Raw genomic sequence first — 24,696 nt, forward strand, 5'->3', positions numbered from 1 at the left:
AGTAAAATCTGCAGACAAAAAAATTTTAAAGTAAGATGAGTCAAGATAAATTTATAAGTTCTTACCTTCTGTTGAATCGATCCTTTGAACATTTTCATACAAAGTTTTTACTGTTCCGAATTCTTTGATAGCTTTTATAAATAATCTCAAGCTCATAAGATTTGAACAATCATAATCATGAACTGAGGACAGTAAACCGTGTAAAATAGAACATTCTATGTCATGGTAATCTTTCCAGGCAACATTCCGACACTCTTCACTGCAATAAATAACGTTTGAACATTTATTGCAGGGAACAGATGACCAACAATGCTTTGAACAGTTCCAACAAAGTTTGAATCTGTATTCACTTGAAAGTACTAAGGCGTAAGCTCGTTTAACAGAAACTACTTCACCCGCCATCATGTCTCTAGTAGCTACGATATGACGTCCGAATTTTTCAGAATAGTTAATAGCGATAGCAGCTGAAGTATCTTTAATTATCGGGTTCTCATTCGGAGAAAATGGCACAAACATTCGATTATCACGTTCTTTAACTGGTTTTTTATATTTTTTTGTTTTTAACTTATCAAGATTGTCCAAAAGCTTATTTTTTTCCTTGTCGTTCATTTTCAATGCCCATTGTCTAGCTTCATTTAAAGTATCTTCAATGTCTGCTGTTGGGTTTAAAGCAAGTAAATTTTTGGCTTTCCGAGCGAACAACGAAGCCTTCATGTTATCTGGATAATTAGCTTTGAGAGCATGCTCTATGTCTTTTAAAGATTCTCCATACATTGCCGCATTCGATAAAACTATTGAACGATTTGCGAAAGCATGGGCTAATAACTTCGATCCAGGCAGTGCTAGACTCATTGCAGTATTATAAACTTCAACTGTTTTTCCTAATGACATACTTGAAAAACCTTGTTTTGCTTTATCCAACATCCACTTAGCTTTTACATCACATTTAGGTTTTTTTAAGTCTCTTAAATTTGGCAATGCATCATGTCGTTCAACGTGCAGTTTTAAAGCGGCTCTTACAAAATCTTCATCAGTTTTAGCACCGGAAAAACGCTCAGCTGCCAATGAGTGCATCTTCAGGTTCACAAATTTATCAATCAAATCTTGTAGAACAAAGAAAGATATAATTGATAGAAAATATTACTTGATAAAATTAACTTATTATTTACAATTATCAAATATAATGAAAAGTAGCCGACATCTAAAAATTTTCAGAATATTTTGTACTGAAAAAATAATTACAAAAAAATAAAAAAAAAAATCATTTGTAAAAAATTTTAAAAAATGTCAGCGCAATTCAAAAGAAATATTTTTTAGTTTTAATTGAATTAATGAAGCAAAAATCTAAAAATTAAAAAACGTCGACTAACTTTAGTAATATTCAAATGTTATATTAAAAATCAGATTACCTTCAAAGAAATCCATTGTGTAAAACCTTAATGTAAAGACAGATATGTGAATAATTTACTGTCAAAATTGAAGTGAAATAGTTTTACAAGTGAATGTTATCAATAAACTATGAAGTGATATTTAATGCAGGTTACATTTTTCAATGAAACGCAATTAGTTAAATACTACTTTTCTTACTAGGCGCAACTATATTTATTAATTATAATGAATTTAAGTACTTAATAAAAACTCTTATAGAGAAGATAATATCAACTAATTGATATAAATTATTAATTTCTATAATAAAAAAAAAACTTCTTTAATCGACTGACGACGCTTGCTTGAAACTTGAGATGAAAGTAAAATAGCGATGAAGGCTAAATCAAAACAATGGTTGTGTTTGTTAGCTTTGTTGGCTTAACTGGGGTTGCAGTCAACTAGTCAGACTAACAACATTCCGAATTAATAAATTACTAGAACTTAGAAAGTAAATATAATATTAAATGTAATTTAAAATAATTAATTTTACAAATTTTAAAATTCCGAAAAATATAATCTTAAACAAAGAAAAAACTGAAGCTATATTAATAGAATCTTTCAAAGTCACTAAGTCTCAATAAATTAAAAAACATAACAACGAAAATTTATACGCCAAAATGAATGAACAGACGAACACTCATTTAGCCGAAAAATGTCAATAATTTTATAGATAAATAGATTTGTTACATTGTACAGCAGTAAGAACTGCCTTTTACAATTTTTTCATCACAATTGTACTGCCACTCTCTATTCCACTGCGTTCGAATTTCTTTCAAATTTTCACTGCGTTCAAAGTTTCTGCCTTTCAAATTTCGCAACCTGCCCCTGATAGCTGCCACCTTACCTATAACTTACTGTCAATCTACGTTCGCAATTTGAAGCAAACTTGACGGAAAGAGTTGGCAAAGCGAGCGATTGCCTATTAGTTACCTATAATTTACTCTGCAAATAGACGTCAAAACTTGCTGTACAAGTATTTCCGTCAAATTGTAGTAAAGTTTAAAGGAAATTTAACGACAAGTTTGATTGTTAATTTGTATTCAAGTTGCGGCCGTAGATTTCCGTCAATTTGCTTACAACTGTTGTTGAGTGAAGAATTACCGCCAACTTGATGTATAAATTAACCGTAACTGCTGGAAGTCAACACTTACTGAGAAAGCGCTGGCTATCAGAGGCTCTTTCAACTTTTTGTAATCTCTGCGTATCTCTTACGGCTGTGGACCGACTTGTTCTTCCTGTACTGTATTTACCCTATTCCTCACCTCTTTCGAATGGCTGTTGGAATAGTGGCGATGGGGAAACCACAGAGAAAACCCAGAAAAAGCATGCCAGTACAAGTCGGCTATCGGAGCGACCCCCGACGGTTGGTTTGGAACTATTCGAATAACCGTCGGGGCTCGAAAGCTCGCCTCACGGCATGATGTACGAAGGAATTAACTATATAATGACTTAAGGAGGTATGGGAGTTAAGTCGAAATAATGAAATGAATTTAAAATTTTTAGGATCGATAGAAATATATTTAATACGTGTTGTGTTAAAATTTCAGAGACCTAGGATTGATAGTTTATTTATAAAACAAAATTCAAAACAGGTCATTTAACATTGTAATGACATACCAAATCTCACACCTACTCTTGTTTTAATAAATTTCATGATGAAAAAATAATAAGAAAGCTTCGAAAAACTCATTGTAAGAAAAAAAAAATTTTCAAAAATTATTAAAAAAATAAAATTAAGTTGAGGGTACTTAGTTATAAAAATAATTGAGTTTGAAAAATCTAAATTTTAAAAAAATAGTCAGCCATAGCAAATGTGGGTTATGTTGACGGCAACGCCGTACATGGTGGGTCGCGCGGGAAATTTAAAGCTTCAATGAAATAGGTTAAAAGAAATATCAAATAGGTTAAGAAAAATATTATAAAATTGTTATTATTTATTATAAAACATAACATAATTAAATAATCAATATTTTAATTCTTTAATATTTTGATATTTTTAATAGCATTACTTGTAAACATAATACACACGTACACATCAAAAACACGAATAGAGCAGTCAACGCATGCGCAACCGCGATAAAATTTATTGCGTTGCCAAACTTTTTAAAAAATATTTAAAATTAAAAAACTTATTATTTTATTCAAATTAAAAATAAATTATCAATTATTTGATAATAATATAGTTATTTAATGCATAAAAGATTATTCCGGCAAGCTAAATTTCATTAAATCACTAGTAAAAACTTGTTAAGTTTTCTGAAGGTACAGTCTCGAACAAAATTAATCCTTCTTAAGTCACGTACTATAGTATAGCTGTATACATGCATTGTGAGATGAAACTCAGTGAACGGACTGTACGTCCTATACTTCCTTAACCCGCTCGGCCATCCTGCCGCTGTCAATAATTTTATATTTACATTAGAAAGTTTTTTAAATTAATTATTTTCATTAATTTTAAATTAATTAATTTTTGAAAATTAATTTTATTTTAATTTACAAGCATGTATGGAAAACACTCAAATTTCATGACTGTAAAGGTGGACCATCTAAAAAAAATTTACAATTTTTTGGATGAGTAATTTTTGGCCGAATCATTATTCGGATTGATAAGTATTCGGATGAATATACGTCGGAACAACCCTTTTTCGAAATCAAATTAATTTTAACTCTTGAGGAATATAAGATTTATATTTACTTTTATTCGATAACCCGGTGTTTTATAATTTACAAAATTGTTTTTCGGCTGATATTCTATTTAAGCTAATGTATTTTATAAACTTTGAATGTAGCGGAATTTTAAATTTTTTAGAGATTTAATAATTCAGAATGTTGTCGATCTGACTAGTTGACCGCAATCCCTTAACTGGTGTTAAAAGTTTAGTGGTGGCAAAATTATAAATAAGCAAATTTTATGTTTGCGTAATTCTGTTATTTAATAAAATTAAGTTGATTTTTTTTACATATAAATTCACTTTTGTAAATGTAGAAAATACTGTATGATGCGAATTTATTTGTAACAATGTCCAATAAAAACGCATTTGTATTGTTATAACGTTAACTTGGCAATAATCAAAACTAATAGAATGCTTATAAAATTTTAACTACATCTGAATGTTGATTCATAACAATAAAACCAAGTATTAAAGTTGATTAACTATTTAGTAAATCTTACTAAATTTTTTTATACTTATAAATAATACATTATTTTTATTACTACAATGTTCATGTAGAAAAAATTTGTATGTGTGTAAGTCCAATCAATTGTTTGCATGAGTGACCATGAGATCTAGTAAATGGAGGATTACATTACATGTCACAATAAATTTTCTTAACTCATTTCATCTGTGGAAAAATCATTACATTACATAAATAATAAAAAATAGAATATTCAAGCAGAAAAACAAGATATAATTACCCTTTTTTAACAACTGAATATAAAAGTTTTCAACTTTGAATAAAATAAAATTGTAAATATAGTCCAATTGTTCCGAAAGATTTTAATCATAAGCAAATTTACGTAATCTTGGAGCAGATTGGTAAGTGAGAATTTGGTGAAGGGATTGCAGATACCTATCTCTAACTTCATGAAATTTCAGTGAATTAGCAGCTTTAGATAAATTTTTAGCGTTATCATCCCAGTCGTAACTTGATCAGTATAAATAAATTAAAGGATGATCATGTTATCTGAATATCACATTTTTTTCGGTACGAGTTATTAATGCAAAAGTGATTATTAAAATTGTAATTTCAATTTTATTTCTCAATTTTTTTGGTTAACATTGAAACAGTAAAGCTCATGATGGTCATAACATGCAATTATATGAATAAGAATCCATTGAGCTTGTGTAATTATGATTGTTAATAGTGAAATACATTTTGCAAGTTTTAATAAACATATTAAGGTTTATAAAGGCAACAATATAATTACACTTGAGTAATGAAAAATATCTAGTAGTAATAATAATAATAATAACTATATCCATTAGGTACGTAAAGAATCAATTAACTGTGAAATAATGAAAATGCATCTGAGTAATAATCTCTTCTTAACTTAGTAGTTTCACAAAAATACTTAAACTATCAGATTTAATGTCATTTAAAAAGACACTTAACATTAAAACCAGAATTTTACCGATCAATCGGTGATTGATAACTCTCGATCCATTTGATAATGCAAAGCACTAAATTTTTTCCCTGTGATATTTCTTCACAAGGATACATTTCATAACGACCTACAAGATTGATCGTTGTAAATATACACAACATCAACTTTTTAACTTCCTCTGGAGATGTAGTGTCATAGTCATAAAAATTTTGTTCTTTAATTTGGCTAATACACTTTAAAAAAACCAGTGACAAATTTGTTGCGATTGTTATCGGTAATTTATTCTGTTGAAAAAACAATTGATATTTTATAAAGAAATAGATCACATAATTTGTCTTAAAAATTGAAAAAAATAAAAGTCCCTTTACCAAAATTGATGGAAGAACATGCCCCGGATTCCAATTCCAATTCCCAAAAATATTGCTCGTTAACAAGGAAGGATCGTGTTTTACTTAATGAAGGATCGTGTTTTTAACCTCATCTCAATAGCCCCCGAAACACAGTGCAACGTCTTGAAGGTTGAACATCTTGTTAACCATTTGAAATCATTTAGCGATGAATTAATTATTTCCTATAATACGTCATGTTCGCCGAAACGAGAATTAGTTAATAAGGTTGCAAATTCTTATTTCAACGTGACTTCCCCCCGCGGAGATGAATTTACGTTTGTTCGTAATACTATTATTCACTATATGTTGTCAAGAAAGTGTAAGTATATTTTTTTTATACATTTAAATAATTAATTTAATTCAATGATTTTTATTAATTTAAATTAGATTTCATCTGCAAAAAAAGTCATTACATTAAATAAATAATAAAAAATAGAATATTCAAGTAAAAAAATTAAATATAATCACCATTTTTAACCCACTGAGTATAAGAGTAACATTGACTTTTAAACTTACAAATTTCTTAAAAATAAAAATTCCAATTGATGAATTTGAGTCTATGAAGGTCTGATATTCTGGAGTATTAATAACTTCGTCAGCTTTAGAATCAATAAAATTATAAATATAGTCCAATAGTTTCGAACGATTGTAATTACAAGCAAATTTAAGTAATCTCGCAGCGAATTGGTAAGTTTGAATTTTGTGCAGGGATTGCAATCCAGATACATTTGATTGTATGCAGATACATTTCTCTAAGTTTAGTAAAAATAAACTAAAAGATGATCATATGATGTGAATATCGCATTTTTTACGATGAGAGTTATCAATGGACAAGTGAATATTAAAATTTTAATTTCAATTTTATTTCTTAATTTCTTTGTTTTACATTGAAACGGTAAAGATCATGATGGTTATGAGATGAAATTATATGAATATGAATCCGTCAAGCTTGTATAATTATAATTATCAATAGTTAAAAAAATTTTTCAAGTATTAATAAACATATTAAGGTATAATGAGTGTTTTTTCATGCCGTCTAGGTCAAATAACTAGTCAAATAACATTATATATATACAATTCGGTCATGAAAACACCTTTAGTAATTTAATCATATTAAGGTATATAGAGGAAGCCAGATAATCACGCTTGAGTAATAAAAAAATATCTAGTAGTCATAATAATCACTAAGTCCATTAGTTATGTAAAGAAAAAATTAACTGTAAAATAATGAAAATTTATCTGAGTAATAAACTCTTCTTAACTTAGTAGTTTCACAAAAATACTTAAACTATGATATTTGATGTTATTTAAAATGATTCTAAATATTAAAAAACAGATTTTTAGGATTCAATCGGTGATTGGTAACTTAAGATCCATCTTATAGTGGAATACAGTAAACTTTTTGCCTGTGATATTTCTTCACAAGGATATATATCGTATCGTCCTATTAGATTGATTATTTTAAATATACACGACATTAGCTTCTTAATTTCTTCAGGAGATATAGTGTCATAGTCTTGAGAATTTTGTTTTAGAATTTGGACAGCGCAGTCCAAGAAAAACGCTGAAATTTTTTTGGCGACTTTTTTCGGTAATTTATTCTGTTGAAAAAACAATTGATAGTTAATAATGAAAAGATTAAATAGTTTGTCTTAAAAATAAAAAAAAAAAAAAATTCATTTACCTCAGCTGATGGTAAAACATGTCCCGGATTCCAATCGTTGATGCAAGCGTGACAATCGCACCAATAGCTTCGACTAGCTTGTAATTCTTCTCTTCGCGCAGAAGTTGTCATGTCATGAAATTCTTGTCCGTAAGAAATAAACAACTGTTCCCCTTTTTTTATAGTTTGCAGAGTTATGAATGCAGACATGTCAAGACACATAATAATACCCGTATTAGGGTCACAACTGTGATTGTACAACGACTCTAGAGGGTTTAACAGTCCACCACCATAAAGTACATCATTGTTAGTGTTTGGAGTATGAATCTAGAAATTAAACAGTTTAAAAATTTAGTTATATTTCGTATTAATTGAACAGTTATAGAACTAAAAAAAAAAAATAAATGAATAAATAATAAGTATTCAAGAAGAGGTAAAAATAAATACCGCGCATATGTTAGTACTACTTAACGCAGTATGATGGTAAAGTAATTTTCCAACAAAAACAGCATATTCATAATTTCGTAATTCCTCCATACTTTCCATTTTTTTCCCAAAAACATTGGTCGTCACAGCCATGATGTACATGTATAGTGAAGCTTTGAGGGCACATTGAACTTTAAATTGTAAATTCATCGGCTTTCGACATAATGGGTAAACACTTGCGTATTTTTTGTCATCGTAAATACCATCAGTGAAACTTTTCATAATGAATGCTGCGGACAAAAAAATTTTAGAATAGGATAAGTTAAGACAAATTTATAAGTTCTCACCTTCTGTTGAATCGATCTTTTGAACACTTTCATACAACGCTTTTACTGTTCCGAATTCTTTGATAGCTTTTATGAATAATCTCAAGCTCATAAGAAATAAATCTTCATAATCAGGAACTGAGGACAGAAAACCACTTAAAAAAGAACATTCTATGTCATGGTAATCTTTCAAGGCAACATTCCGACACTCTTCACTGCAATAAATAACGTTTGAACATGTATTGCACGGAACAGATGACCAACAATGCTTTGAACAGTTCCAACAAAGTTTGAATCTGTATTCACTTGAAAGTACTAAGGCGTAAGCTCGTTTAACAGAAACTACTTCACCCGCCATCATGTCTCTAGTAGCTACGATATGACGTCCGAATTTTTCAGAATAGTTAATAGTAATAGCAGCTGAAGTATCTTTGATTATTGAATTATCGTTCGATGGAGATGGCACAAATATCCGACCATCACGTTCTTTAACTGGTTTTTTATAATTCTTCGTTTTTAACTTATGAAGATTGTCCAAAAGTTTATTTTTTTCCTTGTCACTCATCTTCGATGCCCATTGTCTAGCTTTATTCAAAGTCTCTTCAATGTCTGCTGTTGGGTCTAAAGCAAATAGATTTTTGGCTTTCCGAGCGAACAACAAAGCTTTCAAGTTATCTGGATAATTAGCTTTGAGAGCATGCTCTATATCCTTCAAAGATTCTTCGTACATTGCCGCATTTGATAAGACTATTGAACGATTTGCGAAAGCATGAGCCAATAACTCCGATCCAGGCAATGCGAAGGCCATTGCAGAATTATAGACTTCGACTGTTTTTTCTAATGACATTTTTGAAAAATCTTGTTTCGCTTTATCCAACATCGACTTAGCTTTTACTTCGCATTTAGGTTTTTTTTTAATGTCTCTTACATTTGGCAATTCATTTTTTTTTTCAACATGCATTTTAAAGGCGGCTTTTACGAAATCTTCATCAGTTTTAGCATCGGAAAAATACTCAACTGTCACATAGTGGATCATCATATCTTGAAGTACAAGTAAAAACATAATTAATAAAACATTTTGCTTGATTAATTTAATTTATCATTTACAAATATCATATGTAATGAAAATTAAATTAGCCGACAGCCGAAAATTTTCAGAATTTTTAGCATAGAATAAAATTTGACAAAAAAAAAAATAAAAAAAAAAGTTCATTTGTGAAAAATTTGAATAACTGTAAGTGCAATTCCAAAAAATTATTTTTAGTTCTAATTTAATAAATGAAGCACAAATCTAAAAATTAAAAATGTCGGCTAACTTTCGTTTTATTAAAATTTAATATTAAAAATGAGATTACCTTCCAAGGATTCCATTTTATAAAACCTCAACGGAAACACAAGTATGCAAATAATTTAGTCTCGAAATTAAAGTAAAATAATTTCACTGGTGAACTTTATCAATAAATTGTGACACACCTCATTTAATGCAGGTTACGTCTCGGAATCAAATGCGATTAGTGAAATACGACTTTTCTTATAGCATACAACTAAATATATTGATTAATTATGATGAAATTAAGTATTTAAAGACAATTCTTTTAAAGAGGATAAGATCAATAAATTAAAATAAATTATTAATTGTTTTAATAAAAAAAAAACTTCTTTGCATGACTGACGACGCTTACATGGAACTTGAGATGAAAATAAAATGGTGGTGAAGGCTAAATCAAAACAATGGTTGTGTCAGTTGGCTTTGTTGGCTTTACTGGTGTTTGAAGCTTAGTGGCGGCAAATTTATAAATAAGCAAATTTTTTGATTGCATAATTCTGTGATTTAATTAAGTTAAATTAATATTTTTTGGGTAGATAAACTTCACTTTTAAAAATGTGGGATATATTGTATGATGCAAATTTATTTGTAACAATTTTTAATAAAAATACATTTAAATCGTTATAAAATAAACTTGGAAATAATCAAAACCAATTAAATGTTTATAAAATTTTAACTACATTTTAACGATGATCCATAAAAATTAAACATAATATTGAAGATGATTAATTAATTAGTAAATCTTACTCAATATTTTTATAAATATGTTATTTTTATTCTTATAATATTTATGTAGAAAATATATGCATGTGAATAGATCCCGTAAATTGTTCGAATGCGTAGCCATAAAATCTGGTAAATGGAGAACGGCATTATATGTCACAATAAATTGGCTCAACTAATTTGATTTGAAAAAGAAAGTTACTACATCAGATAAATAACCAAGAATAGAATATTCAAGTAAAAAAAAATGAAATGTAATTACCATTTTTAACCACTGAGTATAAAAACCGTGAAGTATAAACGACTTTGTCAGCGTTGTATACAAAAAAATTAGAAATATAGTCAAATGGTTCAGAAAAATTGTACTCATAAGCAAATTTACGTAATCTTGGACCGGATTGGCAATTTCAAATTCCGTGAAAGTATTGCAGACATATATCTCTAAGTTTTTCTAATTTAAGTTCGTTAGCAGCTTCAGATAAATTTTCAGCGTTATCATTAAAGTCGTAAACTTGATCAGTATAAATAAACAAAAAGATGATCATATAATCTTAATATAGCATTTTTTTCGGTATGAATTATAAATGCAAAAGTGATTATTAGAATTTTAATTTCAATTTTATTCCCCAATATTTTGCTGTACATTGAAACAGTCAAGCTTATGATGCTAATAACATGCAAGTATATAAGTAAGAATCCATTAAGCTTGTAAAATTAAGATTATTAGTAGTGTAAAATATTTTGTAAGTTATAATTAACAGATTAAGGTTTATAAAAGAAGCTATATTTGCTTGAGTAATTAAAAATATCTAGTAATAATAATAATAACTATATCCATTAGTTATGTAAAGAACAAATTAACTGTAAAATGATGAAAATGCATTGGAGTAATAAACTCTTCTGAACTTAGTAGTGTCACAATAATATTTAAACTATCATATTTAATGTCATTAAAAATGACTTATAGTATTAAAAAAAAGATTTTTACGAATTAATCGGTGATTGATAACTCGTGATCCATTTGATAATGTAATACAGTAAAGCTTTTCCCTGTGATATTTCTTCACAAGGATATATATCGTATCGTCCTATTAGATTGATCATTTTAAATATTTGTGACATTAGCTTTTCAATTTCTTCAGGAGATATAGTTTTATAGTCATGAAAATTTTGTTCTTGAATTTGGACAGCGCACTCTCAGACAAGCACTGACATTTTTGTTGCGATTTTTTTCGGTAATTTATTCTGTTGAAAAAGCAATTGATAATTAATAAAGAAATAGAACAATTAATTTGTCTTCAAAATTTCAAAATAAAAAAAAAAGTTCATTAACCTTAGCTGATGGTAAAACATCTTCCGGATTCCAATTGTTGATGCAAGCCTGACAATCGCGCCAATAGTTTCGAATTTTTTGTATTTTTTCTGTTCGCTCCGGAGTTGGCATCTCATGAAATTCTTGTCCGTAAGAAATAAACAACTATTCACCTTTTTTTATAGTTTGCAGAGTTATGAATATAGAAATATCAAGACACACAATAGTACCCGTATTAGGGTCACAACTGTGATTGTACAACGACTCTAGCGGGTTTAACAGTCCACCACAGTGAAGTATATCATCGTTAGTGTTTACAGTATGAATCTAGAAATTAAACAGTTTAAAAATTTAGTTATATTTAGTTTAATTGAACTATTAAAAGACCATTTAAAAAAAAATAAATTGAAATAAATAATAAGGTAAAAATAAATACCGCGCTCATGTTAGTACTACTCAACACAGTATGATGGTAAAGTAATTTTCCAACAAAAACAGCATATTCATAATTTCGTAATTCCTCCATATTCTCCATTTTTTTTCCCAAAAACATTGGTTGTCACAGCCATGATGTACATGTATGGTGAAGCTTTGAGGGCACATTGAACTTTAAATCGCAAAGTCATCAGCTTCCGACATAATGGGTAAACACTTGCATATTTCTTGTCATCGTAAATACCGTCAGTGAAACTTTTCATAATTAAATCTGCAGACAAAAAAATTTTAAAGTAGGAGAAGTCAAGATAAATTTCTAATTTCTTACCTTCTGTCGAATCGATCTTTTGAAAGCTTTCATACAAAGCTTTTACTGATCCGAATTCTTTGATAGCTTTAATAAATAATCTCAAGCTCATAAAAAATATATCTTCATAATCATGAACTGAGGGCAGTAAACCGTGTAAAATAGAACATTCTATCTCATGGTAATCTTTCCTAGCAACATTTCGACATTCTTCACTGCAATAAATAGTGTTCGAACATGTTGAACATTTGAACGTTTGAACATTCGCAGGGAATAGATGACCAGCAACGTTTAGAACAGTTCCAACATAGTTTGAACCTGTATTTACATGAAAGTACTAACGCGTAAGCTCGTTTAACAGAAACTACTTCACCCGCTATCATGTCCCTAGTAGCTACGATATGACGTCCGAATTTTTCAGAATAATTAATAGCAATAGCAGCTGAAGTATCTTTAATTATTGGATTATCATTCGGAGCAGATGGCACAAATATTCGATTATCACATTCTTTAATTAGTTTTTTATATGTCTTTGTTTTAATCTTCTCAAGATTGTTTAAAAGCTTACTTTTTTCCTTGTCGTTCATTTTCAATGCCCACTGTCTAGCTTTATTCAAAGCGTCTTCAATATCTGCTGTTGGGTCTAAAGCAAATAGATTTTTGGCTTTCCGAGCGAACAGCAAAGCTTTCAAGTTATCTGGATAATTAGCTTTTAGAGCATGCTCTATATCCTTTAAAGATTCTTCATACATTGCAGCATTTGATAAGACTATTAAACGATTTGCGAAGGCATGGACCAATATAGCTCTGATTCAGGCAATGCGAGGGCCATTGCAGATTTATAGACTTTGACTGTTTTTTCTAATGACATTATTGAAAAATCTTGTTTCGCTTTATTCAACATCCACTTAGCTTTTACTTCGCATTTAGGTTTTTTTTCATGTCTTATGAGTATTAACAACGTTGTTAGTGTTGGATACAATAAAATTGGAAGTGTAGTCCAATAGTTACAGAAGATTATAATCATAAGCAAATTCAAGTAATCTTGGAACTGATTGGCAAGTTAGAATTTTGTGAAAGGATTGCAGACTCATTTCTTAAAGTTTTAATAATTAAAGTTTGTTAGCAGCTTTAAATAAATTTTCAGTGCTATCATCCAAGTCGTAATCCTGATCAGTATAAATAAACTAAAGGATGATCATCTGATGTGAATATCGCATTTTTTTCGGCATGAATTTTTGATGTAAAAGTGATTATTAAATTTTTTATTTCAATTTTATTTCTCAATTTTTTTGTTTTACATTGAAACAGTAAAGCTCATGATGCTAATAACATGCAATTATATGAGTAAGAATCCATCAAAGCTGTGTAAATATAATAATTAATATTAAAGTGAAGTACAATTTGCAAGTTTTAATAAACATATTAAGGTTTATAAAGGAAGCTAGATAAGTACGCTTCAGTAATGATAAAATATCTACTAGTAATAATAATAACTGTATCTATTAGTTATGTAAAGAACGAATCAACGGTAAAATAATAAAAATGCATCTGAGTCATAAACTCTCCTTAACGTAGTAGTTTCACAAAAATACATCAACTGTCATATTTAATGTCATTTGAAATGACTCTTAATATTAAAAAACGGATTTTTACGAATCAATCGGTGATTGGTAACGCGCTATCCATTTGATGGAGCCATACAGAAAACTTCTTCCCAGTGATATTTCTTCACAAGGATATATATCGTAACGTTGATGCAAGCCTGACAATCGCACCAATAGCTTCGCTGATCTTGTAATTCTTTTCTCCTCTCCGAAGTTGGCATGTGATGAAATTCTTGTCCGTAAAAAATAAACAACTGTTCATCTTTTTTTATAGGTTGCAGAGTTATGAATATAGACATATCAAGACACACAAAGTAACTCATATTAGGGTCACAACGGTGATTGTACGGTGATTGTACAACGACTCTAGCGGGTTTAACAGTCCACTACAGTGAAGTAGATCATCGTTAGTATTTGGAGTATGAATCTAGAAATTAAACAGTTTGAAAATTTAGTTATATTTAGTTTAATTGAACAGTTAAAGAACTAAAAAAAATGAATAAATAAATAATAAGCAGTCAATAAAAGGTAAAAATAAATACCGTGCATAAGTTAGTACTACTCAACACAGTATGATGGTAAAGTAATTTTCCAATAAAAACAGCATATTCATAATTTCGTAATTCCTCCATATTCTCCATTTTTTTCCCAAAAACATTGGTTGTCACAGCCATGATGTAAATGTATTATGAAGCCTTGAGGGCACATTGAACTTTAAATCGCAAAGTCATCAGCCTCCGACATAATGGGTAAACACTTGCGTATTTCTTGTCATCGTAAATACCCTCAGTGAAACTTTCCATAATTAAATCTGCCGAAAAAAAAATTTTAGAGTAGGATTAGTCAAGACAAATTTATAAGTTCTTACCTTCTGTTGAATCGATCTTTTGGAAGCTTTCATACAAAGCTTTTACTGTTCCGAATTTTTTGATAGCTTTAATAAATAATTTCAAGCTCATAAGAAATATATCCTCATAATCATGAACTAAGGAAAGTAAACCATGTAAAATAGAACATTCTATCTCATGGTAATCTTTCCAAGCAACATTTCGACACTCTTCACTGCAATAAATAACGTTTGAACATGTATTGCAGGGAACAGATGACCAGCAATGCTTAGAACAGTTCCAACATAGTTTGAACCTGTATTTACATGAAAGTACTAACGCGTAAGCTCGTTTAACAGAAACTACTTCACCCGCCATCATGTCCCTAGTAGCTACGATATGACGTCCGAATTTTTCAGAATAGTTAATAGCAATAGCAGCTGAAGTTTAATTATTGGATTATCATTCGGAGCAGGTGGCAAAAGCTTACTTTTTTCCTCGTCGTTCATCTTTATTGCCCATTGTCTGGCTTCATTCAAAGTGTCTTCAACCTCTGCTGTTAGGTCTAAAGCAAATAAATTTTTGGCTTTTCAAGCGAACAACGAAGCCTTCATGTTGTCTGGATAATTAGCTTTTAAAGCATGCTCTATATCCTTTAAAGATTCTTTATACATTGCCGCATTTGATAAGACTACTGAACGATTTGCGAAAGCATGGGCCAATAACTCTGATCTAGGGAGTGCGAGGGCCATTGCAGAGTTATAGACTTCGACTGTTTTTTCTAATGAAATTCTTGAAAAATCTTGTTTCGCTTTATCTAACATCCACTTAGCTTTTACTTCGCACTTAGGTTTTTTTTTAATTTCTCTTAAATTTGGCAATTCATCTTTTTTTTCAACATACAATTTCTCCATTATATCTTGAATAGCAAATAAAAATATAATTAATAAAACATATTACTTGATTAAATTAATTTATCATTTACAAATATCATATGTAATGAAAATTAAGATAGCCGGTTTCTAAAAATTTTAAGAACTTTTTGTATCGAAAAAAATATTACAAAAAAATTTATTTGTAAAAAATTCAAAAAACTGTAAGCGCAATTCAAAAAAAATATCTTTGAGTTATAATTTAATAAATGAAGCACAAATTCAAAAATGAAAAACGTCGGCTAACTTTAGTATTATTTAAATCTAGTTTTAAAAATGAGATTACCTTCCAAGAGTTTCATTTTGTAAAACCTCAATAGAAAGACAAATTTGTGAATAATTTATTCTCGAAATTAAAGTAAAATAATTTTACTGGTGAACGTTAGCAATAAATTGTGACATCTCATAAGCAAATTTACGTAATCTTGGAGCAGATTGGTAAGTTAGAATTTCGTGAAGGGATATCAGACATATACCTCTAAGTTTCTCTAATTTAAGTTCGTTAATAGCTTTAGATGAATTTTTTGCGTTAACATTCAAGTCGAAAAATTGATCAGTATAAATGAACTGAAGGATGGTCAAATAATCTGAATATAGCATTTTTTTCGGTATGAGTTATAAATACAAAAGTGATTATTAAAATTGTTATTTCAATTTTATTTCTCAATTTTTTTTTGATTTACATTGAAACAGTAAAGCTTATGATGCTAATAACATGCAAGTATATGAGTAAGAATTCATCAAGCTTGTATAATTATGATTATTAATAGTAAAAAATATTTTGCAAGTTATGATAAACACATTAAGGTATATAAAGAAAGCTAGATAATCACGCCCAAGTAATAAAAAATATCTAGCAGTCATAATAATAACTGAATCCATTGGTTATATAAAAAACCAATCAACTGTAAAATAATGAAAATGCATCTGAGTAATAAACTCTTCTTAACTTAGTAGTTTCACAAAAATACTTAAACTATCATTTTTGATGTCATTTAAAATGACTCTTAACATTAAAAAACAGAATTTTACGGATGAATCGGTGATTGGTAACTCAATATCCATTTTATAATGCAATACAGTAAATTTTTTGCCTGTGATATTTCTTCACAAGGATATATATCGTATCGTCCTATTAGATTAATTGTTTTAAATATACGCGACATTAGCTTATTAATTTCTTCAGGAGATACAGTGTCATAGTCATGCAAATTTTTTTTTTGAATTTGGACAACGCACTCCGAGAAAAACATTGATATTTTTATTGCGATTTTTTCCGGTAATTTATTCTGTTGAAAAAACAATTGATAGTTAATAAAGAAAAGATTAAATAATTTGTCATAAAAACAAAAAAAAAAAAAAATTTATTTACCTTAGCTGATGGTAAAACATGTCCCGGATTCCAATTGTTGATGCAAGCCTGACAATCGCACCAATAGCTTCGAATTTTTTGTAATTCTCCTCTTCGCTCTGAAGTTGGCATGTCATGAAATTCTTGTCCGTAAGAAATGAACAACTGTTCACCTTTTTTTATAGTTTGCAGAGTTATGAATGCAGACATATCGAGACACACAATAGCATCCGTATTAGGGTCACGACTGTGATTGTACAACGACTCTAGCGGGTTTAACACTCCACCACAGGTACGCAGTACATCGTCAGTACTTCGAGCATGAATCTAAGAATTAAGCAGTTTAAAAATTTAATTTTATTTCAGTTTAAATGAACAGTTGAAGAACTATTAAGAAAAAATAAATTGACATTAATAATATGCTTATTATTATTGCTACTAGTAGTTAAGAAAAGGTAAGAATAAATACCGCGCTCATGTTAGTACTACTCAACACAGTATGATGGTAAAGTAATTTTCCAACAAAAACAGCATATTCATAATTTCGTAATTCCTCCATACTTTCCATTTTTTTCCCAAAAACATTGGTCGTCACAGCCATGATGTACATGTATTGTGAAGCTTTGAGGGCACATTGAATTTGAAATCGCAAATTCATCGGCTTCCGACATAATGGGTAAACACTTGCGTATTTCTTGTCGTCGTAAATACCATCAGTGAAACTTTTCATAATTAAATCTGCAGACAAAAACACTTTTAAGTAGAATAATGAGTCAAGATAAATTTATAAGTTCTTACCTTCTGTTGAATCGATCTTTTGAAAACTTTCATATAAAGCTTTTATTGTTCCGAATTCTTTGATGGCTTTTATAAATAATCTCAAGCTCATAAGAAATAACTCTTCATATTCATGGACTGAGGACAGTAAACCACTTAAAAAAGAACATTCTATGTCATGGTAATCTTTCCAGGCAACATTCCGACACTCTTCACTGCAATAAATAACGTTTGAACATTTATTGCAGGGAACAGATGACCAACAATGCTTTGAACAGTTCCAACATAGTTGGAACCTGAATTCACATGAAAGTACCAACGCGTAAGCTCGTTTAACAGAAACTACTTCACCCGCCATCATGTCCCTAGTAGCTACGATATGACGTCCGAATTTTTCGGAATAGTTAATAGCAATAGCAGCTGAAGTATCTTTAATTATTGGATTATCATGCGGAGCAGATGGCACAAATATTCGATTATCAAGTTCTTTAACCGGTTTTTTATACGTCTTCATTTTTATCTTCTCAAGATTGTTTAAAAGCTTACTTTTTTCCTTGTCGTTCATCTTCAATGCCCACCGTCTAGTTTCATCCAAAGTGTCTTCAATATCTGCTGTTGGGTCTAAAGCAAATAGATTTTTGGCTTTTCGAGCAAACAACAAAGCTTTCAAGTTATCTGGATAATTAGCTTTTAGAGCATGCTCTATATCCTTTAAAGATTCTTCATACATTGCCGCATTTGATAAGACTATTGAACGATTTGCGAAAGCATGGGCCAATAACTCTGATCTAGGGAGTGCGAGGGCCATTGCAGTATTATAAACTTCGACTGTCTTTTCTAATGACATTCTTGAAAAATCTTGTTTCGCTTTATCCAACATCCACTTTGCTTTCACTTCGCATTTAGATTTTTGTTTTATGTCCTTTAAATTTGGCAATTCATCTTTTTTTTCAACATCCATTTTAAAAGCGGCTTTTACGAAATCTTCATCAGTTTCAGCACCGGGAAAATGCTCAGCTGCCACAGAGTGGAACCTCAAGGTCACAAATTTCTCCATTATATCTTGAATAGCAAATAAAAAAAAAGTTTGGAAAATCCAAAAGTGCACGACTCATAATGCTCATTTAATTATGAAATATAAAAAAAAAAAAAAAAAAAAACTTAAGTCGTTCAAAATTAATTGCCGAAAAAACAGCTGTAGTAGGAAGGTACTGCACAAGCGCCCCTGGTGGAATAAAATGTACATAATATCTATAGAATCTATAGTATAGATATAGATATATCACCATCCATGTTAATTTTACATGGATATGTATAGATATACAGTCTTGTAGTTTTCGTTTTTTATTAATTGTAATTAAACGACACTGAATTAATTAACCATTCGCATTCAGTGACCTACAATCGTCGATAAGAATTAAAAAAAAAAAAAATTTAACTCAAATAATTGATTTTTTCACAAGTTACAGTGTTTCCGGGGTTTCATACATGACGGACAGGAAAATTTTTTGACCTATTTTGATGTTTTTTTCCGTTTCTATTGCAGTAAATCAATTTTTAGAAAGTATGGAATTAATCTCCATTAAATTATCTCGACAATAATATGCAAAATATCTTGATTCCGTGAACTAACAAGGCTATAATACTAAAAATAGTTGCTAAAATGAGGCGAAAAAAATTTTTCGATCGTAAAGCACTCTCTGATGCTTCGCATCATGAGTCGTGTGCAATATAATTAATAATTAATAAAACATATTAGTGTAAATGTACCAGTAGTTGACCGATTAAGGATTTTTGACATTTCAATTGATCGTAATTTAATTATTAAATATATAAAACAGGTAAGATAAAAATACCAGTAGTTGACCGGCTTGATCCAGTAAATTGACCGGAGTGTTCCAGTAGTTGACCGATTATCAAACATTGGTTATTTTGTAAATTTTAATTAGTTTTTTATGTTTAATGTATAATGTTTTTATGCTTATTTATTTAAATTAAATTTGTATTGTTAGTAAACAAAATTCGTTTAGTTTAGAACAAAACTAATAATAATAAAAAAGTAACAGATTAGTAAATTAAACTTCGATTCAATAATCACAAAAGCAAAATATTTTTTTGAGGCTCACGTATGCAATTATTAAAAATAATAACTATTATTTAAAATAAACTATTAATTACTATAAATTTATGTCTATATATTTCTAATATCAACAAAAAAATTCATATTTAATCCTGTTACACTGATAGAAGGATTTGTTTATATTTATAATAATGTTTGTTAATATCATAGGGTTTAATAAATATTTATTAACAGTTTATAAATTATTAATTAAATACGATTTATTAACTGTTAATAAATATTCATTAATGTTTAATGAATATTTGTTAACTTTTAACAAATATTTATTTAAAATCAAAAGCAAAAATAGCAATTTTCTTTTGACACTTTTTATAACCCTACAGCTGGAATACATGATAATAATTCAATTCACTAAATAAATTAACGTTTTTAATATTTTAAAATATAAAAGATAATTATGAGCTGTGATAAAATTTGTTATGTTACAGTAAACGTTATTATAAAATAATATAATTAATGTAAATAATTTGTAAAGATGATTTTTGTTTATAAGCAATCTTCATAACATAAGTATATGACATTGCAAGCGAAACACAAATTCACTCAACAAAATATTTATTAACTGTTAATAAATATTGGTTAAATATAAATAAATACTTATTAACTATTAATAAATGTACTCTTTTCTCCTAAATAAATAAAATTATTAATAGCTAATAAATCCTTCTATCAGTGTACAAATTTAAACTTGACTCAACAATCATCTTATTTGAAACACATTAAACAATAAGCATAAATACTTCTTTATTACTAATAATTTAATAATTATAAATTATTTTAAATAACAACACTTATGTAAACATAATATTATCACGTAAGCATATTTATATTTCTATTTTATATAAGTTATAAACTTACAACTGTGCATGCGGTCAACTACTGGTATTTTTGAAAAATAGCAGGTTCCAATAGATGACCGAAGTCATTTATTGATGGTACAATGGTGTTTTATTGTGCTAGTATCTGACCGGTCGTTGAATTGGTATTTATTTGATTGTTTTTGTCAAATCTTATTGAGAGATTTGTTAAGAAACTATTAAAGACTACTTCAGAATTTAATTTGACAAGATCAACCTAATAGAAACTTTTTTGTTAACTAAAACATGTAGTCGCCTCTCGGATACTCTACTATAGTAATTGACCGATTTTAGTCAGATCAAACAGTGAAAAATTTTCATGAATTATTTTCAATGTTCTAAAAATTAAATAAAATTTTGAATACCTATTCATTGTAATGATTATAAGTTCAACAATAGTTAAAAATAAATTTCAGGGTCATAAAAAATGCAGTTAATAATAATTTTCGGACTTTTTTATGAAAGCGGTCAACTACTGGTGCCCGGTCAACTACTGGAACATTTACCCTACTTGATTAAATTAATTTATCATTTACAAATATCATATAGAATGAAAATTAAGATAGCCGGTGTCTAAAAATTTTTATAATTATTTGTATTGAAAAAAATATAACAAAGAAAATTAAAAAATAAGTTCATTTGTAAAAAATTTGAACTGTAAATGCAATTATAAATGAAAATATTTTTAGTTCTAATTTAATAAATAAAGCACAAATCTAAAAATTAAAAACGTCGGCTAACTTTCGTTTTATTCAAATGTAATATTAAATAAATAATAGTTTAAAAAAACTAAAAACACGCTTTTTATAGAAAACCAAACTAAATAATAGAAAATAAATTTAAATTAAGAATAGTGTTAAAAATTTCAATAAATATAAATTAATAATAGTGTAAATAAAAAAAATGTATTTTATTTTTAAAAAAAGCGTGAGGTGCATGGTGTCAATAGTTATAAATATTTTATTGACAGATATGAGTAGAGTGATTATCATTTTGATAATATCTTAAAAAGCACCCCACGCTTTTTTTAAAATAAAATACATTTTTTTTATTTACACTATTATTAATTTATATTTATTGAAATTTTTAACACTATTCTTAATTTAAATTTATTTTCTATTTTTTAGTTTGGTTTTCTATAAAAAGCGTGTTTTTAGTTTTTTTAAACTATTATTTATTTTTTACTTTTTAGTTTGGTTTATTTATAAAAGCGTGATTTTTTCGTTTTTTTTAAACTATTATTTGTTGATTATCAAAAATATTAAGGCGCGCAAATTACCCACGGAGAGTTACATACTGACATACTGACATACTGACATACAAGTGAAGCTAATAAAAAAAAAAAATTATTTATAAATATTATAAATACGGGGAATCAGAGTTCGATTTCGGAGAGCGAGCCTGAGAAACGGCTACCAGAACCAAGGAAGGCCGCAGGCGCGCAGATTACCCACGGAGAGTTACATACTGACATACTGACAAACTGACAAACTGACATACAAGAGAAGCTAATAAAAAGCGTGTAAAATGAGATTACCTTCCAAAAGTTCCATTTTGTAAAACCTCAATAGAAAGACAAATATGTGAATAATTTATTTTTGAAATTCAAGTAGAATAATTTCACTGGTGAACGTTAGCAATAAATTGTGACATCTCATTTAATGCAGGCAGCGTTTCGCAATCAAACGCGATTAGTCAAATACGACTTTCCTTATAAAATGCAACTATATTAATTAATTATGATGCAATCAAGTATTTAAAGAAATCTCTTACAGAGATTATATCAACTAATTAAAATAAATTGTTAATTTTTTTAATAAAAGAAAACTTCCTTGCATGACTGACGACGCTCACTTGGAACTTGAGATGAAAGTAAAATGGCGAAGAAGGTTAAATCAAAACAATGGTCGTCTCAGTTGGCTTTGTTGGCTTCACTGGTGCTTAAAGCTTAGTGGCGGTAAATCTATAAATCAGCAATTTTTTGATTGCATAATTCTGTTATTTAATTAAGTAAAGTTAATTTTTTTTACGTAGATAAACTTCACTTTTAAAAGTGTAGGATATATTGTAAGATGCAAATTTATCTGTAACAATTTTCAATAAAAATACATTAGAATTGTTAGAACGTTAACTTGGCAACAATCAAAACCAATTGAATGCTGATAAAACTTTGACTACATCTGAGTTTTATTTATTTATTTATTTATTTATTTATTTATTTAAATACACGCAACGCCAATCGGCTATTTACATTATTATTATAATATATTTGAAATAATATCGTATAAGGGGATTTGAGCTATAATATAAATAATAATGACAAATTTTAATTTTTTATTGTAATTAGGATTGCACTTCAAGGGCGTTAATGAAAGAAAGCTAGAAATTAAATATAATAAATATTAAGCGATAGATATGATAAATGAAACTTGAGAAACTATATCCGCAATTGAGTGTTTAAATAATTTATGTGCATTTTAGTTCATTAATATTGTATTTTTAAGCTTGGAGTAAAAGGTGCCCATAGAGTCCTCTAAGAAGTTGATACTGGAGCAGTGCTCATTGACTAGATTGGAAATTCTATTTCTCGGCCCGTGGAAGACGTAACTTCTGGAGGTCTTGGTTGTAATCAACAGCCTAGTATTTCTTAACCCTGGTCTAGGTTTGGTGAACTCAAACTGCTCGTGAATTTCTGGTGAGAGTATTAGGCCGTTAATTACCTTGTAAAAAAACGCCATGTCAGCCGCATGCCGCCGACTAAGTAAACTATTAATTTTAAATTCATTGTAAACTTCTTCCGTGGTCATGTAGGAGCCTCTTGCGTACAGATAGTACGTTATAAATTTGCAGAATTTCCTTTGGATTTTTTCCACTCTGTTGATTTGTACTTGAGTATGTGGTGACCAAATTATGCTGCAGTATTCTAGGATAGGCCGGACGAGGGTGTTGAAGAGGTGTAAATTTGTGTGTACGTCGTTGAACTCTCAGCCCGTTCTCAATATAAATCCAAGCGTTTTAAACGCTTTTGATGTTATTTTATCAATGTGCTCAGTAAAGTTAAGTTTATTGTCAATTATTATACCAAGATCCTTCACTGAAGAGACATCTTTCAATTGGTGTTGATCAAGATTATATAATGGTGGATATTGAGAGTTACCACGGGAGAGACACAGAGTGACACATTTATTTTTATTTAGATTTAGTTTATTCATTGCACACCAATTGTAAAGTTCGTTGACATCACGTTGGAGACTGTTCATATCTTCAACGCCGTTGATCCTTCGGTAGATTTTTAAATCGTCTGCATAGAGAAGATACTCTGACTCGAATTTCACACCAATATCGTTGATAAATATGATAAAGAGAATCGGCCCAAGGTGTGAGCCTTGCGGAACTCCAGTAGTAGCGTAATATTCATTTGAGATGTGTCCATTCACTCGGACTTGTAGTCTTCTATCTGATAAGTAGGACCGTATCCACTCTAAGGCTTTACCTCGAACTCCGTATTGGTATAGTTTGTCAAGCAGTGTTTCATGATCAACTGTATCGAAAGCTTTGGAGAAGTCGGTATAGATAGTGTGGGTACAGAGACCTTGGTTCATTGCATCTAGGACATAATTCGTATATAAGTAGAGATTGGTGGTAGTAGATCTACCGCCAACGAACCCGTGTTGCCTGGTAGATATTACATTTTGGAATGCGGAGGTAATCTGCGGTAGGACTATTTTTTCGAACAATTTGGATAATGATGACTGGATGCAGAC

General features: G+C 29.2%; 2 protein-coding genes across 3 annotated transcripts; both read right to left on the bottom strand.

Annotated features, from left to right (window-relative positions):
- Positions 1 to 7,016: 7,016 nt before the first annotated feature.
- On the bottom strand, positions 7,017 to 18,958 carry LOC123271575 (SET and MYND domain-containing protein DDB_G0273589-like). Of its 2 annotated transcripts, none has more exons than XM_044737944.1 (5): positions 18,915 to 18,958; positions 8,359 to 9,321; positions 8,033 to 8,301; positions 7,607 to 7,912; positions 7,017 to 7,523 (listed from the first exon to the last, which is right to left on the bottom strand). In XM_044737944.1, the coding sequence occupies exons 2-5, from the start codon at positions 9,296 to 9,298 to the stop codon at positions 7,263 to 7,265; spliced, it is 1,776 nt and encodes a 591-aa protein (XP_044593879.1). In that variant the 5' UTR covers positions 9,299 to 9,321; positions 18,915 to 18,958; the 3' UTR covers positions 7,017 to 7,262. The 2 variants fall into 2 exon arrangements, with proteins under 2 accessions (XP_044593879.1, XP_044593878.1); XM_044737943.1 differs by lacking the exon at positions 18,915 to 18,958 and adding an exon at positions 9,693 to 9,866 and having other exon boundaries at positions 8,359 to 9,378.
- On the bottom strand, positions 11,585 to 18,992 carry LOC123272262 (SET and MYND domain-containing protein 4-like). Its single transcript, XM_044738960.1, has 4 exons — positions 17,957 to 18,992; positions 17,610 to 17,896; positions 17,180 to 17,485; positions 11,585 to 11,632 (listed from the first exon to the last, which is right to left on the bottom strand). Exons 1-4 carry the CDS (start codon positions 18,990 to 18,992, stop codon positions 11,585 to 11,587), a joined length of 1,677 nt encoding a protein of 558 aa, XP_044594895.1.
- Positions 18,993 to 24,696: the final 5,704 nt, after the last annotated feature.

This window comes from Cotesia glomerata, linkage group LG9 (genome assembly GCF_020080835.1).
Source record: "Cotesia glomerata isolate CgM1 linkage group LG9, MPM_Cglom_v2.3, whole genome shotgun sequence".
NCBI lineage: Eukaryota > Metazoa > Arthropoda > Insecta > Hymenoptera > Braconidae > Cotesia > Cotesia glomerata.